This window comes from Myotis nattereri, assembly GCF_964212035.1.
Source record: "Myotis nattereri genome assembly, chromosome: 12".
Classification (NCBI taxonomy): Eukaryota; Metazoa; Chordata; class Mammalia; order Chiroptera; family Vespertilionidae; genus Myotis; species Myotis nattereri.
In genome coordinates this window covers 23391958-23413975 of record NC_138087.1, presented here as the reverse complement: position 1 = coordinate 23413975, position 22018 = coordinate 23391958, and the positions used below count along the sequence as shown (strand labels likewise).

At 44.0% G+C, this 22018-nt stretch overlaps 1 protein-coding gene across 3 annotated transcripts in view; it reads left to right on the top strand.

The window, feature by feature from the left end:
* The window catches only part of ADAMTSL1 (ADAMTS like 1), a gene marked incomplete at both ends in the record, with an annotated part of 891527 nt that overhangs the window by 769934 nt on the left and 99575 nt on the right, over nt 1-22018 (top strand). For all 3 annotated transcript variants that reach the window (XM_081104271.1, XM_081104273.1, XM_081104272.1), the window contains 2 exons: nt 1040-1193; nt 2257-3391. In XM_081104271.1, coding sequence (XP_080960397.1) covers nt 1040-1193; nt 2257-3391 — 1289 coding nt within the window. The remainder of the gene's footprint in view (nt 1-1039; nt 1194-2256; nt 3392-22018) is intronic.

The window sequence follows — 22018 nt, the reverse complement described above, 5'->3', positions numbered from 1 at the left end:
TGATAGCATAATATTCCATTTTATAGATATACCACATTTACTTTACCCATTTCCCAATTAATAGACATTTGAGTTCCCCTTGTTGTCTGTTATGAATATGTTGTTATGAATATTAACATACAAGTCTTTGTATGGATGTATGTTTTCATTTCTCTTAGGTAGATACCTAAGAGTGAAATTGCTGGGTTTCATGGTAAATTTATATTTAACATTTTAAGAAACTATTTAAAAATTTTTTTAAGACAACTATTACACTGTTTTCCAAGAGGGCTATGCTATTTTATGTTCCTACTAGCAATCTATGAAGGCTCTAATTTTTCCACATCCTCATCAATACTTATTATTACCTGTCCTTTTTATGATGGCCATTCTAATGAATATGAAGTGGTATCTCGATGTGCTTTTGATTTCTATTTCCCTAAAGTATTATTTCATTTTATTAATGTATTTGTATTTTTTCCTTCATTTGATGGCAGCCCCTTGACATTAGGAACTATCTTGCACAACTTTTTTCTATAGTATCTAGCACCCCACCTCAAATGATGTAGACATATAACAATTATCTGATGCTTGACATTAAAATATTTTAACTAATTTGTGAAGAAAGGAGAAAGGAATTAGCATTGAATGCCAGTTCTGTGTATGACATTTGAAATATATTACCTCATTTAATGCCCAACCTTGCAAAATAAGCACAAGAAGTGGAAATAGCCTCAGACAGTTTAAGTCACTTGCCAAGTAGTGAAAAACTAAGATGGACTTGAACAGTGGACTCTCTAACTCTGTAACTCTAAAGCCCAGGCCTTATACCAAAACAGGTGAAATGTCTACAGGAAACCTTACGGTAGAAAATGTTATGTGGCTGCAATATGGACATGTCTTCACACATTGTCGAGTAATATCCTCTCTCTCTCTCTCAGTGACTATTGTAGATTTCAAATAACTTTTCTCATGTGTTGGTGAGTTTGAGAACTCATACAGAAGCCCATTTGCCTATCGTTCCCTACATTTACACGTATTTGGCCTTTCTCTCCATCAGTGTTCCACGAGCTGCGGCGAGGGCACCCAGACGCGGAGTGCCATTTGCCGGAAGGTGCTGAAAACCGGGGTCTCGGCCATTGTCAATTCCTCCCTGTGCCCTCCCCTGCCGTTCTCCTCCTCAATCAGGCCCTGCATGCTGGCAATCTGTGCAAGTGAGTACCCCAGAGCTCTGGGGATGGGGAGATGAAACCCACATGGAAGCACACAGTAACCTTCCCTAAGCCCAGGCCCGTGGGAGATTGTTGGGCCCTGGAGGGCAGCAGGCTGGGGAGCTCAGCTGGAGATGGAAAAGGAATCTTAATTACTGGTGACCAGGTGAGATTCTCTTCTCTCCTGGAAAAACAGTTTGCAAGAGGGAGAGCAAAGTTCACTCGCGGACATAAGGCGATCTGGAAGCTGGAGGCAGCCTACTACTAATGAAGGCTCATGTTATCCTCTCTGGGGTTTTAAACTACTCGGAACAGATTTGTTCTCTTTAATATTAATCCCTAGAGTTGGAACACTTCTGAGCTCGACTCCCCCCAGGGCCGGAAGGGCCATGGTGCTCTGCGGGGTGCAAAGGATAAACGTGGGAGGGGGACGTTCCCCTTCCCTTTGTCCTCTGCCGCTTTTTAATGATGCTTATTTCTAAGTCCTTTTAATGAGAGGAACTGCTTCCCCCTGGAATCCCCTGCATCTAGAACCCTGCATCCCAGCCTCTAGGGCAGTGGTTCTCAACCTTGGCTGCACATTAGAATCATCTGGGAATCTTTTTAAAATCCTGATTTCTGGGCCTCATCCTCCGGAAATTCTGTTTCTTGGTTATGGGGTGGGGCCACAACATTAGTAACAAAGAAACAGAATTTCGGGAGGATGAAGCCCAGAAATCAGGATTTTAAAAAGATTCCCAGGTGATTCTAATGTGCAGCCAAGGTTGAGAACCACTGCTCTAGGGACAGAAAGACCCAGGGGGGCGAGAGCCCCACTGCAGCTCATTTCTTCTCGGGTTTTTATTGTGGCGGCAGCTTGATGATGCACAGCTGGCAGCCAGTTCCTCCAGTTCAACATAAGGCAACTCTGAAGCACTTTCTTCACCACCCCTTCTCTCTTTTGTCCCTTCCTTTCTTTTTCTCTTCCCTTCCCACTCTCTTTTTCCCGCTCTGGCTTGACCCCGCATCTCACTCTCGTGTCTCTCTGCTCTCCATTTGTCCGTCTGTCTGTTCCCTTTCCTTCCAGGGCCCGGGAGGCCATCCACAAAGCACAGCCCGCACATTGAGGCGGCCAGGAAGGTATACATCCAGACCCGCAGGCAGCGGAAGCTGCACTTCGTGGTGGGCGGGTTCGCGTACCTGCTCCCCAAGACCACCGTGGTGCTGCGGTGCCCCACGAGGCGCTTCCGCAAGCCGCTCATCACCTGGGAGAAAGACGGCCAGCACCTCATCAGCTCGGCCCACGTCACCGTGGCCCCTTTCGGCTACTTAAAGATCCACCGCCTCAAGCCCGCCGATGCCGGCATCTACACCTGCTCCGCCGGCCCGGCCCGCGAGCAGTTCGGGATTAAGCTCATCGGAGGCAACCAGAAGCTCGTGGCCCGGCCCGGGGGCCCGAGGAGCGAGGAAGAGGCCCCCCGGGTGAGGAAGGCGCATCCCAAGGAGGCCCTGCAGACCCACAAGCACCAGAACGGGATCTTCTCCAACGGCAGCAAGGCGGAGAAGCGGGGCCTGGCCGCGGCGGACGCGGGCAGCCGCTACGATGAGCTGGTGTCCCGGCTGCTGGAGCAGGGCGGCTGGCCGGGCGAGCTGCTGGCCGCGTGGGAGGCGCAGGACTCGGCGGAGAGGAACGCGTCCTCCGAGGAGGACCCGAACGCCGAGCAGGCGCTCCTGCACCTGCCCTTCACCATCGTGGCCGAGCAGCAGCGCCTGGACGACATCCTGCGGAACCTGTCCCAGCAGCCCGAGGAGCTGCGCGACGTCTACAGCAAGCACCTGGTGGCCCAGCTGGCCCAGGACATCTTCCGCAGCCACGGGGAGCACCGGGACGCCCTTCTCAAGCCGTCCGAGCAGCGGATTTCCCCCGTGGCCATCCCGCCTCGCAAGGCCGTGTCCAGCTTCAGCAGCTTGCTCCGCACCGCCGCCTCCTCCTCCGGGGAGGCGGCCGGTGGCTCTCGCCGGCCGCACCGCAAGCCCACCATCCTGCGGAAGATCTCGGCCGCCCAGCAGCTCTCGGCCTCCGAAGTGGTCACCCACCTTGGGCAGACGGTGGCCCTGGCCAGTGGGACCCTGAGTGTGCTTCTGCACTGCGAGGCCGTGGGCAACCCTCGGCCCACCATCAGCTGGGCCAGGAACGGCGAGGAGGTTCAGTTCAGTGACAGGTGAGCCTTGCTGTTTCCTGGTCTAGGGAGGGAGGGGGGCAAAGGGCCACATCTTTCCAAGGCCCCCCGTTCGCTCTTTCAAGGTCCTTCCAAGGGTGGGACTTAGAGCCCTGGCTCAGGGGTCGCACCCAGGGTTCCGGGCCCTCTGTCAGCACTGATGGACTGTTGGAGCAAAGACAGGGCATTTAATTTCTCTAAACTGTACACTCTCATCTTTATAAGGTAATAGCAGCAATGCCTCTCCACCCGGATCCCCTAGAGGATCCCAACAGTTAATGAGATACTCACTGGAGAGCTTTGAACTTTGGGCAGAAAGTGATGGCTTCAGGACAAGGCATTATTTTATGACATTAGGTCTTTGTGAGATGAACTGTTATCCCCCCAGACATTGACTCCACGTGTGTAGCTCCCAGGGCTGGGGAGAGAGTGCAGACGCACCTGCTGCTCCTCGTGGCCGAGCCTGGCCTCTGTCGGGGCTGGACATAGCTGTTTGTTCCAGAGAGCTTTTATCCCTGGTGAAAACTGTGAATAATTATCCTAATATCTCTTGGTGGCTCTGTTTGGATGTGTCATTACTGGAGTGACAGCATGTATTACTGTTTGGGCCGTTGCCATTAGTAATGTAAAATCAAGAGGGGTATTAGAAGCAACAGTGCTCAGCTGTGTGCCTCAGCGATTGAGCGTCGACCTGTGAACCAAGAGATCATGGCTTGATTCCCAGTCAGGGCATGTGCCTTAGTTTCTGGCTCAATCCCCAGAGGGGGGCATGCAGGAGGCAGCCAATCAATGATTGATGTTTCTGTCTCTCTCCCTCTCCTTTCCTCTCTGAAATCAATAAAAAATATATTTTTTAAAAAAGGGGGGAAAGCTAAAAATATATATATATATATATATATATATATATATATATTTTGTACACCACCTATGTGCCAAGTACTGTCACGTGACTTCTATATGCATTGTCTCTTTTAATCTTTATAGTGGCCCTGACAATAGCAATGATAGCCGCATTAATGAGTAGTGGCTATCTGCCAGGCAAGTATAAATACTTTATGGGCTTTATCTCACTGAATTTCAACAGTATCCCTGAGAAGTGAACAGTTTTTATCCACATTTTACAGAAGAGGACAGAAGATCATATTTATTAGATGATGGAGCTAAGATGTGTGGCAAAAATAACATTGTCACTTGAAGAATCATAGACGATGTATGGGAGAGGAACCTTTAAGGTCCTCTAGTCCAGAATCCTCATTTTAACTTTTTATCATCTCTGAATCCATGGGGAATGCTCTTTTCATCAGATATACTTCTAAACACTCTTGTTTGGCTACCCCTCCTCTCTGGTTTGCTAGCTTTGGGAAAGGAAGGAAAGAAACCAGGATGTATTTATTGTGCCAGGCGGTGTGCCAGGTTTATTTCTGTGTAACTGCATTTGTTATTCTCATGGTCCACAAGATTGACATTATCCTCTAGTTCTGCATAGAATATCAAGGTTCAGCAACTCGCCCAACATCGCATTAGTAAGAGCCAGACCGTGCGAGGATTTGATACCAAGTTCCTATGATTCTAAAGAGTAGTTCTGTCCACTCTTCTGTGATTTGGTGAACAAAAGTAACATTGTCCACCCTGCCCACATGTTTTTGTGCCTTTAAATGATCAATAACATTGCCTCTCAGCCTTAGTACTTACATACCAAATAGCTTCAATAACAGATCTGTTTCCCTGTGTGCTCTTACTATTATATACCAGAACACTGTGCTCAGTGTTTCAAAGGCATTATGCTGGGGTCCAACCCCAGCAGGTCCAGGGGTCCCCAAAGGTGTGGACGGAGTTGGTGAAGAAGGAAAGACTCGGAGGCAGCGTTCAGTTGATCAGCAGCCTAGCCAGGATCTCTAGCCAAGTTCTGGTCAGGATCTCCAGCGAAGTTCTGGTTAGGATCTCCAGCCAGGTTCTGTGTCCATGTTCTCTTGCTAGGTTCTCCAGCCAGGTTCAGTCACCAGGTTCTAGTCAGGTTCTCTTGCCATGTTCTGTCCAGGTTCTGTAGCCAGGTTCTGTCTCTAGGTTCTTCAGCCATGTTCTCTCGCTAGGTTCTGTCTCTAGGTTCTGTGGCCAGTTTCTGTCCAGGATCTTTTGCCATGTTCTCTCCAGCGAAGTTCTTCTGTCTCTAGGTTCTGTGTAGGTTCTGTGTCTAGGTTCTGTGTAGGTTCTATGTCTAGGTTCTGTGTCCAGTTTCTTGTTACATCTGTATTTATACCAGTTGATTCCAATCCTATCAATCTCTATTCCAAAGGTTAGGGCGTTTCTTATCTCCATTCCAGGGAGTAAAGATTATGTAGCTTAAGCATGATTGTTCGTAGTTAAAGTGATTAATTACCCGCCTGGCACTTAGTTAAGGGGTTTTATTCCCTCCCTAACTTCAGGGGAAAATCCCTACCTGGGGAAACAACCTTTCTCAGAGAGGTGACCTTGGTTAAAACACATAGTGCCAAGAAGGTGAGCAAACATATTAAGAACAGTATGCCATATACGCCAGGTCCCTTGAAACAGCAAGCATGGACCGGCTCCCGGCAGCATTATTTTGTTTAATTAAAAACAAAACAAAACACTGGGTTTGAATGTGGGCAGCGTGGTGTTAGATCCTCTGCTCCTAACCTCTCCCCTTATTTGCAGTGTGGTCTCCCCCAGCTCATACTTCCCTTGATCGGCTTAACTGCTGTGGTCCAGGCGATGTTTACAACAAATCTGTGGGTCACACCAAGGCTGTAGTGAATCCCTTGAGGTCACTGGGACGCTGAGAGGCAGCTCCAGTGTCAGGCCCCAGGCTGATGGCGCCCTGGTGCTCAGGGGGACGGTACAGTGGCACTCACCTCTGTCAGTGCACCTGCCACACCCACTGTGCCCAAATCGTGTCGTCTCCTCCACCAGACAGCCATTTCCTCGAGGGTAGGTACATCTTATGCAGATCCCCTGGGCCTGTCGCCCAGGATTGGTAGCGTGAGGACTGAATGGAGCAGTGGCTGGCTATGTGAGGGAAAAGATGGGAAGTCACATTTCTTGACTACATATGCTGTGCCCCATATGCGAGCAACCTTCCTAGCCCGCATCTTAGTTAATATCTACCACAAGGTGTGACGTACAAGCTGTTATCCCCATTTCAGCGATGAGGGAACTGAGGCGCCCAGCTAAGGAACTTAATGTTAGATAGCTCGTGAAAGGCAGAATCAAGAGATCAGATTCAAGGCCAATTCTGCCCAGCTCAACCCCTTGCTGTTTGAGGGAATGAGGACATTTATGCTTCTGTGTATCTTCACCGGGATCCCACGTTGCTACAAGACCCTTGCTGTTTCCTACCAGCTGTTTCCAAGGTCCCTTCCTTTGTTTTTGTTTTTTTAAATATATTTTATTGATTTCAGAGGAAGGGAGAGGGAGAGAAAGATAGAAACATCAATGATGAGAGAGAACCATTGATTGGCTGTCTCCTGCACGCCCCCCCCACTGGGGATTGAGCCCACAACCCAGGCATGTGCCCTTGACCATAATTGAACCTTTAGTCCGCAGGCCGACGCTCTATCCACTGAGCCAAACCAGCCAGGACTAGGCTCCCTTCCTTTCAACGGCACTTACCTCCTCCTAAAAAGCTGTAGAACAAGATAGGCCGTTGGGAAGAAGGAGGGGTCCTTAGGACTCCCCTGCACTGTGCCTGGAACTGCAGGGAGCACGTTGAGGCCAGGGCTTATTCAAAGGTCCTGACAATTTTCTTGAGTCCTGGAGGTTTTTTTAATGATTTTTTAAAAATTTAATGAGTTTTTTAATGAAATTCAAAGTTCATGGCCCATCTAATTCACCTGGTGATTACAGGAAAGATGTGTAAGGACCCAGGTGAGGATTAGGGGATTCAGGCCAAGGCCCTTCTCTTCATTACCTTAGCCTAGTGGTCGGCAAACTGGCTCACGAGCCACATGCGGCTCTTTGGCCCCTTGAGTGTGGCCACGAAGTTTCAATCGCACTGTATGTGCGCGCCTGCACGTGGTATTTTGTGGAAGAGCCACACTCAAGGGGCTGCAGCTTGCCAACCACTGCCTTAGCCCCTTCATTGCAAAAGTGAGGGGAGTGTCTATGACCACCTCTGAAGTCCCTTCTATCTCCTTCACTCATTTACAGAAGGTCACAGAAGGTGAAAACCCATATGCTAGCAGGGAGTGGGGAGAGCCTTGGGTGCAGTAACTTCAAAATTTGTTGCACAAGTTGTTTCTGCGCGCTCCACAAAACGGGTTCCTTGATCACATGAGTTGGGACGTGCTCACTTAAAGCTAAACAGATGTATTTACTGCTCGATTTTTACTTCTCTTTTTTAATATAGTGCTTGTTTTTTATTATAAAAGTAATAAAGGGGCTATAAAACAATTCAAATAATACCTAAATCTATAAGTCTCCCTCTGCCCCCCAGCCCTATTCCCGGGGGGCTGTCATTCTTAATAATTTGGTATACATCCTTTTGGAATTTATATATATTTTATTGTATTGCATATAAAACATACACACACAGAACTTGGAGGTTTTTAATGGACTATTATTCATGTTTAGAATTTTGATTTAATTTTTATCCAACAGCATGTCTAGGAGACATTTCAGAATAGTGTGTAGAAATTTATATCATCTTTTTTAAACAGCTGATTACTGTTCTTGAATGCATTTAACTATTCCCCAATTGAAAATTATTTTGGTTTCGCCTCCTTTTTAAATCCTTTAAGCACTCCAGCGTGTGTTGTGACTTTCCAAGTAGACAATATACTATATGAGTGTTTTCCAAGTACTCCTTTGATCAATGAACGATTTTTTGGCCCAGTAATCTCAGGAATACCAATAATTCTTGAAATACGACCTAGAAACACTACTTTGTCTTTTAATTTTTACTTTAATGGGCATTGAGAGTTTATCCCTAATGGCTTTCAGATTTTAAAAGTTTCATCAGTATTTTGCTAGGAAAAGACACATGGTGGCCAGGTGCTAACGATACCAAAGGTGTGAGGGCTGGGACAGAAGAGGGCAGGTTCTGTGTCTTCAGTCACCAGAACCTTGGTGCGAGTTGGGTGTAGCATTAAGAGGGAACGCACATGAGGGACCTGGGCAAATAGTCTTACAGTTTTTGCCACTGGCAAGATTTTTTCTAGATTTAGGCTTGACAGAGTTTGTTAATGCAGGTTAATAGCATGAGGTGGGGGGAAATGAGAGATTTCGGTTTCTGATCTTTGACCTCATAAGTTTTCCAATGTACTTAAATGGCAGGTAAGAAATACGGCTGGAGTTTAGTTTCTGTACAGTTTCCCAAGTACTTTTGAGAAAAGAAAGTGAATGTATCTGCCCAGAGCAGGCAGGAGGCATGGAGCTGCCACTGGGACTGCTTTGCTATGGGCTGTTGGTGACCTCTTTTGTGTTGGGTTTCATTGCTTGTCATCATTACTACATTCGGTAGCAGTTCAGAAATGCTCATTTGTTTTCAAATGGAGACGTGCTGAAATGCCCAGTTTGTAGTTTAGTTAGTCTGTTTTTGCTTAGTGCCCAAATCCATCTTCCTGAAAGAGTCTGCAAGATTCAGCTGGCTGTTGGTCTGTAGGACTCTGCAGTGTATTCAAGGACACTCTAAACAGCCTGAGCCAGCAACACAGGTCAAGGTAGCATTTAGTCTGAGTACCTCAGGGACATTTTGGAGGCTATTAGACAAGAAAATAAAATGACCTAATTGGCCCTGGCTGGTGTGGCTCAGTTGGTTGGGCATCCTCCCATGATTCCTGGCCAGGGTACATGCCTGCGTTGTGGGCTTGGTCCCCAGTAGAGGAACAGTAGTGGAAGCTGGGGTGGAGGGAGGGGACTAGTAAGGGTCCTTTGCACTCATCTCCTTAACTCTACAAATACCTGTTGGGCATTAAGTACAGTGATAGGCACCAGACAATGAGATGATAAATAAGGCAAGGTGACTGCCCTTCAGAAACTAAGAAACACACAAGTGCTGGTATAGGATAAAATAACTTAGTCTCCAAGTTTGTATTAAACTCCAGTAGGCAGAATACTTCTCTTCAGATTCCTAAACTTTTTTTAAAGATATATTTTTATTGATTTCAGAGAGGAATAGAGAGAGAAAGAGAGAGATGGAAACATCAATGAGAATCATTGGCTGCCTTCTACATGCCCTGAATTGGGGATCGAGCCTGCAACTCGGGCATGTACCTTTGACTGGAATTGAACCCGGGACCCTTCAGTCCGCAAGTTGATGCTCTATCCACTGAGCCAAACCAGCTAGGGCAGATTTCTAAACTTTTAAAAGTGGATAGGGGAGGGGTTCTCAAAATCAATGTGCATAATATTAGCAGGAACTTGTTAGAAATGCTCACTCCTGAATGGTTCCACCCTATCCCAGATATTCTTTCTACAGCAGGGCCCCATAATTTGCATTTTAACAAGCATGACAGGTAATTCTGAGACCTGAGGTTCAAGGGTCACCTTTAAGAAGTTCTGAGAGAGAGAAAGGGAGGGAGGTGAACCACAGAGTAGAATTATGCACTTGCTATTATTTTAAAAGAGTTGGTAGTCACCCATCGGAAGAGAAGTTTTCTAGCCTCTCTCATGGGCCTGGTGCATTAATGGTGCACGAGTCATTTGAAACATTACTCTTTTAGCCCTAACGTAGCTACCTTATATGCCAGAACAGCGATTTTCAGCCAGTGTGCCACTGCACACTGGATACAGGCTAAGCACTTCTTCCTAAAACAAGTTCTTGCCACTTCAGAAGCCCCGCATACTTGGTTTGCTCCCTGCGTCTCTGGTTATTCCTTCTCAGCTGTCTTTGTGAATTTCTCTTCCTGTACCCAACTGTTATCTTCCTTCCTTGGAGTCTCCCTCTATAAACACTAAGTACTCCTGTGTCCCAAACATTCCCCTGTGTGCAATGATTCTCATATACCTAGCCCCAGACTCATATGCAAAACTATTTTTTTCCACGCATCCCCCCTAGTGCTCAATGCATGTCATAGCGACTGGTTTTTTTGGTTGTTCAGTTGTTCCACTGTTCAGTCTATTTGCATATTATGACTTTATATATATAGATATGTAAATTTCACATAAATGATAATGTTCTGTTCTATATCTTGCTTTCTTTTTTACAGAGAGGAAGGGAGAGGGATAGAGAGTTAGGAACATCGATGAGAGAGAAACATTGATCAGCTGCCTCCTGCACATTCCCTACTGGGGATGTGCCCGCAACCAAGGTGCATGCCCTTGACCGGAATCGAACCTGGGACCCTTGAGTCCGCAGGCCGATGCTCTATCCACTGAGTCAAATTGGTTATGGCTTGCTTTCTTTTTAAACAAAAACTTCACGTACTTTGAATTTCCTTACCTGTTAGTACATATAGATCTATCAGATTATACTTAATGGTTACATAGTATTTTATTGTATGGCTGTATCATAATTTATTTAACCGATCCCCTATTAATGAACATTTGCACTAGAAGAATACTGTAAAAAAATCATAGTAGCCAATTACTTTGAACTTGTGTTAATATTTCTGTATATTAAATTTCTAGGCATGAAATTTCTTGGCTAAAGACTGCATATTTAACATTTTGACAGATATTTCCAAATTAATCAACTGTCTTAAAAAGTTCCTGTTGATACTTTTACTTATAGAGAATCTGCCTAAACTCTTGCCAACTCTATATGCTATTTATCTTTAAAATAACTGCCAATCCATCAGGCAGAAAAGATCTCATTCTGTTTTAATTTACATTTCTGTGAGGTTAAACATCTTACACGTATATATTCCTTGACTGTTATTTCTTCTGTGAGTTGTCTGTTCTTTGTCTATGCCTTTTGTTTTAGTTTCCTAGGGCTGCTGTAACAAATGACCACAAACTTGACGGCTTAGATTACAGGGGTGGGGAATGTCCAGGCAGCAGGCCGTATAAGGCCCGCAAAATCATTTGGTCTGGCCCTGCCAAGGCATTAGGAGTGAGTTAATTAAATGTTTACATGGCACTCACCATATACCAGGAATTTTTAAAAAACTTCTTTAGCTATACTAACTCAATTTTTACAATAACATACTAAATGGATATATTATAATTTGCTCTATTTTCAGATCAGGAAATTAAGGCACAGGGAAGTTCGTATGCAAAACTATTGACTGGACATCCCAACCCATATGCTCCACACATAGGTCAACTCCATATATCTAAAACTAAACTCCTGAAACCCTAGCTCAGTAAAGTAAACACCATCCATCCAGCTTCCTGAGCCACAATATTTCTAGGCTGTTCTAGCTTCTCTGTGGTTCCTTCTTCCCTGCGCTCTTCTCTGTCCTCACTGCCCCTACTTTGGTTTACCTTTGTCAGCTCTAGATGATTGCAACAGCCTCCTGGCTCTATACTTGACTTCTGTGGGCCAGGGATTGGTAAACTACAGTTAGTGCTTTTCCATATTTTAAAGGGTTATTAAAAATGTCTTTAAAAGAGTTATTAAAAGAACCATTGAAATTGAGCCCAGAGCAGTTAGGTTAACTTGCTCAAGGTCTCGCACTTAATAAGTGGTAGAGCTGAGACTTGAACCCAGGTTATTTAAAGTGTTATTAAAATAATGGTGTTTACATTTTTAAAAACAAATAGAAAACAGACTATACAACAGAGACCCCCGTAGGTGGCCCTCGAAGTCTAAAGTATTTACTCTCTGTCCTGTCACAGAAAAACTTGACTGATTCCTGCTCTAGATCATTTGATGTGTCTTTGTAGGAAAAACTGTCCATGCTTAAAATCCTTGTAATGGCTTGCCATCACTTGAGGATAAGTTCCAAATGTCTTCGGATGATAGAGAACACCTGATATCTGCCTGCCTCTTTCACTGCATCTCTTGCCATACCCCCAACCTCACCCCTCTGAGCTCTGCCCTTTGGTAGTACTGGATTACTTGCTATTTATGAAATTACCTGGGGCCTCCTGACCCACTCTGTCTGCCTAAGCCTACCCTTCCTTACAGAAGCTCGGTCAGACCACCTCCTCCACCACCTACACAATAGCCTCTATGCAGTACTCTGTCTCAGACCTGGGACTGTTGCATTAGAATAAGCTAGATGTTTTTCCACATGACCTTCTGTATTACGTTAATCTTCCTCAAGGACAGATGTTTAAGAAAGTCTTATTTTCTTGACATTCCAAGATCATAATAGACACTCAACACAGGATAAGCTGATGAATGAATGAACAGAGGGATGATGGATGCCTGTGATTAGGAGGGAGATTTCCTAATTGCTATGTCGTTTGCCTGCTTTTGCATAATCTGGATTTTTAGTATCTAATGTGCAATTATGGCGGAGTTCCAGAGCCATCCCCACTCCCAGCTAAACATCCCTGCCTGGCCAAAGTGCTCTCCACGAGAGAAGATTCCGAAAACTGAGCATCTTTGGCTCGCAACTGTACAGTTTGAAACACGTGCATCCAGGCCGATGGAGAAGCCAGCATCGTCATTGCTAACAGTTCATGAGCACGTGCTTTGAGCTGGGCATTGTTCTCATGGTTTCACAGGCATTCATTTCTTCCTACAATAACCCTTTGAGGTTACTATCCCCATTTTACCAGTATTGATATAGAAGCACAGAGATGCTAAATTCACTCCATAAGTCGTGGAATTGGGATTTGAACCCAAAGTAGTCTGGCTCCAAGATCTATTTCTTTTCATTGATTTTTTTAACCTCAGTTGAATACATGGACTTGCCATCGTTTTGAAAAGAAGCCATTGGGGTCAGCTAGGCCAGCATAAATTAACATTCAGTCTTCTGCCAGCTGGCTTCCATCTATGAGGCTTTTGTTTTTATTTTGGCACATCTGAGGGAAAGCCTTTTCTGTTTGTTGCTCTACCTTGACATATACATACCCAGCTATACCTATGCACAGTGCTAGGCACGTAATAGGCGCTTGTAAACATTATAACTGTTATATCTGTGTTTGTGTCTCTTATTCTGTATGTTTACAGCAGGGGTCCTCAAACTACGGCCCGCGGGCCACATGCAAATACAAATATTGTATTTGTTCCTGTTTTGTTTTTTTACTTCGAAATAAGATATGTGCAGTGTGCATAGGAATTTGTTCATAGTTGTTTTTTTTAAGCTATAGTCCGGCCCTCCAACGGTCTGAGAGACAGTGAACTGGCCCCCTGTTTAAAAAGTTTGAGGACCCCTGATTTACAGTGTGGATGCCCTATGCCTGTGTATTTGAGTGAGTGTGTGTGTGTGTGTGTGTGTGTGTGTGTGTAGAGCCCTAGACCACAAGCAAGATGAAACAGTTTCTTGCCTTTAAGTTATGCTGTAGAAACACTGAACATGAATTGGGCCATCTTACTCTCTACCACATGTTGAGGTGAGATTCAGGCAAAAGCTAACACCAATTAGCATTTGGTTAGACTACAACACTAGCCAAGGACCTCTGAAGTAACTCTTCCCCACATCTAATGCCAGGGGCACAGACAAATATACAGGGTAGGCAAAAGTAGGTTTAGAGTTGTGAGTATGTAAAAAACAGAGTTTGTTCTTATATTATTATTTACTAATTCTTGTTTTATTTTCCATACTAACCATTGTAAACCTACCTTTGCCCAACCCTGAATGTACAGTGTTCCTACATCTGAATCCAACTCTGGAACAATACCTGTAAGGACACTGCTGACTTTATTACAAAAAAGAAAAGCCAAATTCCTCCAAAATTGGCACTAGAAGCTGCATTACAAATTGGGAGGGAAATCTGAATGAAGATTAATCCTTTCCTCCCAAAAGTTCTGCCTTTTGACCCTTAAGCCTTTTTCTGTTTTTGTATGTGTGTGTTTTTTCTATTTTGGGCCTGCCCAATTCATGCTGTGTTCACCAATTGGTGCATCAGTTAGCACGAAGGACAGTCAACAGTGGTAGAAGGACAATGAGGCTGGAATCATAGCCACTGAGGCTCAAATTCCAGTTCACATGATCATACTTGCCCTGCAGATGAGCAAGGGTGTGAAGAACAGAAATATCTGTAAAATACCAGGGCCACATGGGTACTCATTTGTCAGTATCGAGGTCATGTCATGTGGATAGAGGGCCAATATATCACACTCTCTTCCAGGACATCACACACTAGGGAGCTTTATTCTTATTTACAGGAACACCTAGGCAGCTGTTCAAAGAGTTGAAATAGAAAGGCATCTAGGAAAACAAGTGTGATGGAGAATTGTCAGCCTAAATCCAGGCAACGGGAGAGGAGGCTTGTATTCCACTGACCATTCTTTTACTATCATTTCTGATCTGGTAGGAAAGAAATCTGTGTGTTTTAAATACTTTCCAGAAAGCTTTGGACAATGTTCGAAAGTGGTGTTGAATAGGAAATGAATTAAGGAGTGTTTGGAAGGCTTGGGCAACACAGAGTATCCACAGATGGAATCTTCTCAGACTAGAAGAGAGCATCGGATGGGAATTGCCTCCAGGGTCAATTTCAGCACCACGGTTGTGAATAATGCTAGATGTATAAGTCATAAGCACACGAAATGCAGTTTCCAAGTTTGCAGATACTCTAAATTCTGAAGGCAGGGCAGATGGGGAAGGAAGAAGAAACCAATTTCAATTTGGTTTGGCTTGTTTCCTTTATAGAACTAAAGGAAATGGGGATGACAAATGTTTTTCCCAGCTGAAAAGTGTTAGAATAGCAAGTCAGGGAAAAAAGGAACCATCCCAGTAAATAATAAGCTTCAGCAAAAAAAAGGAGAGAAGAGTGAATGCAAAGGTCACAGAAATGACCAGGGTTAACCGGGCAGCGGAGAGCATCCGAGGACATGTGACAATCAGTGACCATTGGGCAGCACGGGTGGAGCTCAGAGTCGGGCACTAGCTAGTCTCTGAAAGCCTAGTAGGTCTCCAAAGGTCCCCCAAGCAGTTCACTTATTCTTTCCAGAAAAATGGTCCTAGCAAATGGCAGCGTTCTGAAAGAGCAACATTTTTGTCATAAATGAGGAAAGCACTGAAAGAAACCACAAGTGGAAATTCCTCCATGTTCTAGGTCAGGGACAGCACATTTTTCTTGTAAAGGGCCAGAAAGTAAACATTTAAAAACTCTTTAGCCATCCTATCTCTAGCTCAACCACTCGGGTCTGCCACTGAAGCATAAAAGCAGCCAGAGAAAATACTAAAACTGGCCTTGGCCAGGTGGCTCAGTTGATTGGCATTTCGTCCCATGCACGGGAAGGTCACGGGTTTGATTCCTGGTCAGGGAACACACCTAAGCTTGCAGGTTCAAGCCCTGTTTGGGGTGTGTATGGGAGGCAACCTGTCGATGTTTCTTTCTCACATCAATGTTTCTTCCTCTCTCTTTCTCCCCCTCCCTCCCTCTCTAAAAATCAATTAAAATATATATTATTTAAAAAGAGAAAGAGCCCAGCCGGGTGTAGCTCAGCACTAGAGCGTCGACCTAGGAACCAGGAGGTCACTGGTTCGATTCCTGGTCAGGGCATATGCCCAGGTTGCGGGCTCGATCCCCAGTGGGGGGCGTGCAGGAGGCAGCCAATCAATGATTCTCATCATTGATGCTTCTATCTCTTTCTCCCTCTCCCTTCCTTTCTGAAATCAATAAAAATATATATTTAAAAAGAGAAAGAGAGAGAAAATACTGAAACTAGTGTGGCTGCATTCCAGTAAAACTTTATTTACAAACACAGCTGACAGCTGACTGGAGTCTGATGATCCCTGTCCTGAGTCAGTCATTTTATGCAGAGGTTTTTAGTTTGAAATGAACTACCCAGTAAGCAGATAAAAACCCACATTAGCAAATCCAAGACTTCATGAATTTCTGAAGAGGAGGAAGCTGAACAGTTTGGCAAGCAGAATTAGGACAGGGTTAAGAATGTGTGGTCAGGTGGCCTTTCCCATTCCAAAAATATTTTCTATACTTCCACCTGGACCAATCATGAAGCTTCCGGCATTAAATAACTTTTAGTTGGCTATTACATTAAAAACAGCAAAAGTTGTAAAAAGTTGCCCTAGCCAAATGGTGATATGAAACTCTTCCTGAACCTCAAATCTGTTCCCCAAAATATCTGCACAAAAGAAAACTTTCCCTTGCAAGTCTCTGGGCTACTATAATTTCTGGTTTCAGAAAAAAATCTTGCTCATAGAGGAGTTCTTCTCACAGCATTTTTCCCCCTTCAACCTCAAGCTATTTAAAATCTAGAATATTCTTGTTAGTGATTGTCCATTTCCCTAAGTAACTACAAACCTTGGCACAAATTGCCCCCCACCAAAAATGAGGCCAAACCACATGCCTTCCAGCCATTTAAAATCCAGAATATTCTTGGTAGTGATCGTCCATTTCCCTAAGGAACTACAAACCTTGGCACAAATTGGCCCCCACCAAAAGTGAAGCCAAACCACATGCCTTCCTATTAGGCCCCAGTGGATGCCTGGATATAGTCAGTTTTTTTAAAAGGTCAAAGGTCATTCCCCATTCCTGATTCCACCCTGTGCACTAGCTGAGCAAGTTACTTCACTGGGCTTTAGCTTCCTCTCTAAAATGGGAGACTAAGGTCACTCTAGTAACAGGATAGTGAGAATAAAATTATCTAAAGCTTATACACTTGTCTTACAAATATTAGTTCCTACTCTCCCCCTGTGGTAGATTTGACTATGCTTAACTAAGAAATACCTAAGCAGGAAAAAAAAATAAATCTGTATTTCATTGTAAGGAAAAGTCCTCAACAGCACCTCCTAGGAGTTTGGAGCTGATGTTCTTTGCATGGCCTCCCTTTGCTTTTTTGCTTTTAAAATTACTTTTTTCCAACTCGTATTTTTTAACACTTATTTATGTACATTTTTGCAATTGCAGGATTCTGGCTTTTTTCCCTTTGTGTTCTAAGATTTCAGTATTTGGTTGATAGTGTTAATACAGTTATGGAAAAAAGTAGTTGTCCTTATTCAGAGACTCCTGAGTCACGAGTAGAACTGAGGCAGTTGCCAGCCCAGTCAGTGCCATGTGGCCCCAGCCTCTGCCCCCTTTCCCACTCCCAGTGCTACCACCAAGGTAGATGCATCGTGGCTCCCCCCTCACTTCCTCCCACAGCAAACCCCTTGTACCCTGCCCATTTCTGCGATTGACATTTTTGTCCTTGGAACAATTATTTCCCAATTATTTACCTATGTCAAAACAGTTTCTGCCCAGCCGGTGAGGCTCAGTGGTTGAGCGTCGACCTATAACCAGGAGGACACAGTTCAATTTCTGGTCAGGGCACATGCCTGGGTTGCGGGCTCAATCCCTAGTGTGGGGCGTGCAGGAGGCAGCTGATCAATGGTTCTCTGTCATCATTAATGTTTCTGTCTCTCTCTCTCCCTCTCCCTTCCTCTCTGAAATTCATTAAAATATATATATATATTTTAAAATGTTTCTCACAACAGCCCGAATACATAGGCTCAGACATGAAGGGTGAATGACAAAGCTGATGATGACATCAACAACAACAGAATAATAGCCTGCACTTCCACACTTTTTTACCATAGGTCAGACACTTTTCCGTGTTCTTAAAATACCTGAAGTCATGTAGAATATTCCCAGCAACCCTAGATAGGTGCTATAGTTTTCCACCTTCTATAAATGAGGAAACTGTGCCACTGAGAACTTAAATAAATTACATGCCCAAGGTTACACAGCTGGGAAGTGGTACAGCTGGGCTGGAATTCAGCCACTATGGCCCTTCAGCCTGTGCTCATAACCAGTATGCTTCTATTGTCAGTGTGATTCTTTTCAGCTCCACTGCTCTGAAGGTAACCAAACAAGTGTTCATTGAGTATTTATTCAGCATGCCAGCATTTTGCAGAATACTGAAGAGGGAACTATGAAAGAAGCAAAATAGTTCCAGTCCTGGAGTGTTTCGTTTACAATCTAACTGAAGACATGAGACATTGTGGAATGGAGAGGGCTCTGTAGAACAGCTCAGAACAACTCTACCAGAACAGGAAAAGGAGGGATTGTGGTGGGCTGTGGTAGCACAGGAAGTAGAACTTGAACTCATCCTTAAGGGATGGAAGAATGTGGAAGGATAGACAGGAGGAGAAAGAGCATGAATTCAACCCCAAGCTAATAACAAGGAGAGTCAACGGTGCCATTTTGACTAGAGAGATAAGTTTGTGTTGGGATGTAGGGCAAGTAAGTTGGAACTGATGAAGAAGATGGTTACAGAGAAGAAGGGTATACCTATGATTTCCAGCTTCCAATCCTGTATTGAGGCCTAAAATGGGTTTTAGAATGCTTACTTGTTAGGGGGAGAGGCCTCAGATGGTACAAAATCATGGCCCATGCAGCAGATGGGTATTTCTGTGTCCAGAGCTTGAAAATGTCCTCTGACAACTGGAAATTTCAAGGAGGAATTCCAAGATGGTAACATAGGATACCACCACCTGCACCACGAAGATATATTATTTTTTAGATGCATCTGACATTTAAGCCTTTTTACTTAGAAAACAGTAAGAATGAGTCTGTGTACTCCTTTATTTGATCCTCATAAGAACTCTCTGAGGTCAGTACTATTCTAAATTTGCAGACGGGACTTAGAGGCTCACAGAATTGGAAGGCTTACCCAAGACCAGGACATGACTCCGTGTCTCTTGAGTGAAGTCGGGAAGGCTTCCCCTCCAAGCAGCTTCCATGGTTGGTCATGGAAGTCACCATGAGAGGTGGGCCTGCACAAGACAGTGATGTTCACAGTTGAACCAAGGATTCAGAGAGCATCACGATGCCTCTCCACTCACAGAATTGCTATAAACTTTCTTTTGGACACTCAGAGTTGCCTTCTTTTCAAACAAGAGCACTTTCTCATTGTACATTACAAATGCAGAGGCAACAACTTCACCTCAAGGAGCCTGTACTTGGTAGGACTGGCCCACAGGCACTTTGCCCGTATCCTACTCACATGGATGATGAGGGCTTTACCTGTGTAACTAAAACAATTCTTTGTACTCTCTCAACAGCTCCTCATTTAATTGGTAGAGTGTTTGAGAAGTCATGCTTAGAAGCTTACTAGTAAAGGCCACCAGAAAAGCAAAAACAGCTCCTTCATTTTCAGGTTAAAAGGATGACCAAAGAAATGAAGCATTAAGTTTTAGCTCAGTAAACCAAAAGGAAAGTGTGGTGTGGGTATGGGAGGAAAGCAGCGAGTATTAATATACCTAATATGACCACAGTACCATTTACTACGTAGGTTTTAATTAGGCCCCATTCCATGACCCCTCATTCTCTGATTCCTTAAATTCCAAAACAACCCCAGAGAAATCTTTTCTGGTTTTGCTTGGAAAGCAGCACCACATTTCTGTGCCTGTGCATTCTGAAACAGTCCTGTCCAACTCAAAACCTAAACACAAGCTGACAGAAGTCAGCTACTAACAAATTAAGTTAAATTAATAAGAGTAGATGCCTGAAATATAAAGGAAATGTATGTTTTTTCCAGGAACCTCTCTCCGTAGATGCCAGGCTAGATAGCCTACAGCAAACCTCACTCTCCCAACAAGCCCTTTCCTTTGCTTTGTCATGTTTCCTAGAGAGCCCTGCATGGGTACTCTCTTCAGAACTATTGCGCCCACTAGTGGCAGCTTCCAAACCCCTGTCTACCAGTTTTATGGGCATATTAAAGACATGATATATTGGGGGCAAAGTGCTGGTCCAAGAAACCTTATTTCAAATCCTGACTCTGCCATCAAATTACTACAGACCCTTGAGCTAAAGAGTTCAGTTTTGTGAATATAAATAATTTATAAGTATATATGCAATACATGACAAATTTAGATTTTGTCCCATGTAAATTTTGTCTTAAGACAATATTTAAAACTGTTTTTATGAAGACAGATACTTAAGCTTTTTTATCTTTGTATAGACAGTTTACAGAATAAAAGAATATACAAATGCTAGTCTCGAGACCCAGATTCCTTTCCATTTCCACTGTTCCCATCCTAGTTAAGACACATGGTTTTGTGCCCGGTGTCATGGATCTCCTCCCTTCTCCTTGCCAACTTTGTGAGCATTCTTCTCCAGGCGTTAGACAGGCAGAACACAGTATGGCTCACTCAGTAGCACCAGGGCCTGGCGGAACTCATGCAGCTACAAAAGCTAACACCCACCTAAAACCATAGTTGGTTCAGGCCCAGTGGAGAGGAGTTTACATCCTCTGCATGCGATCAGGCAAGGGCAATAGTTCTATGGCAGTGGTTCTCAACCTTCTGGCCCTTTAAGTACAGTTCCTCATGTTGTGACCCAACCATAAAATTATTTTCGTTGCTACTTCATAACTGTAATGTTGCTACTGTTATGAATCGTAATGTAAATGTGATATGCAGGATGGTCTTAGGCGACCCTGTGAAAGGGTCGTTCGACCACCAAAGGGGTCGCGACCCACAGGTTGAGAACCGCTGTTCTATGGGGAAAAACATGATCCGTGAATATGAAGATCTAATCGGTTGTCTAGGGGGAAATTGGCCAATATCATATGACTCTCTTGCTTATTTCTCAAAATCTTCTCATCCCCAACCCCTCTTCAGGGTTAAGCCTCCATTCAAAGTGTCCAACATTATCAATGAAAGGGTCATTGAAATATCAAAAGATGGTCTGGAAGTACCTTATCAAGCTCATTTTAACAGTTCCCTCTGCTGAGTAGGAAAACATACGTCAACTGGGTTTTAGACATTGATAAACTGAAATGTAGGGAGGTGAGGGGATTTTCCCATGGTGATTATGTAAATCATAGCAGGACCAAAATAAAGTTCAGTAGACCTGCTCTGAATGTTCAGTTCAACAACTCTTTCTGTAGAGGAGAGAGAGAGGGCCAGTTTTAGGGAGGCAACTGTCCTGGTGGACTTGGGAATTTAACAAATTTTAATCCATGCCTTTTGAGTGTGATAAAATTGAACAGTTATCTACTCAGTTCTATTATCCTGAGTAGTTAGTTATATTTAAATTTGCCTAAACCTGCTGTCCTTATTTTCATTTGGAAATTGTTATGGAGGCATACATGTTCCTGGGACATCATAAAGTTTTAATTAATAAAGTCAATTTGTAATTTTTCAAGTCTAAAACAGCCTGAACATCTAAAGAGATTTGGAAATAAGACTCTATTATATCTGTTAAGATACCTTTAGAACAGTGACATTATTACTTAAATATTGCATGGCTTACCAAAGATAAGTAAATTGTATAGTCATCTTTCTCTTATTAGTTCCTTTGAAATAAACTAATAGTGCACATGTGATTATTTGAGACAAAACATCTACTAGCCGATGGATGAGTGACTGAATGGCTGGATGAGTGCTATCACAGTCTCTCCTGGCCCCTCTGTCGTCCCTCAGCTCTGGTTCAATGCCACAAAAGCTTGACTGTCCCCAGTAATCACAGTGATGGTCTGGAATGGCACTGAAGCAAACACAAACCATCCAAGGTTTTCTATTTCTTTCCCCACTTTTTGATTGTATCTGCCCATGTGTAACTAGATTGGAGATTGATGTAAGCCTTGCTTTTTCTCTTCCCTGCCTTCCCTGAGATAGGAGGTAAGAATAAGCAATGCAAAAAAATAAAAATAATAATAAGCAATGC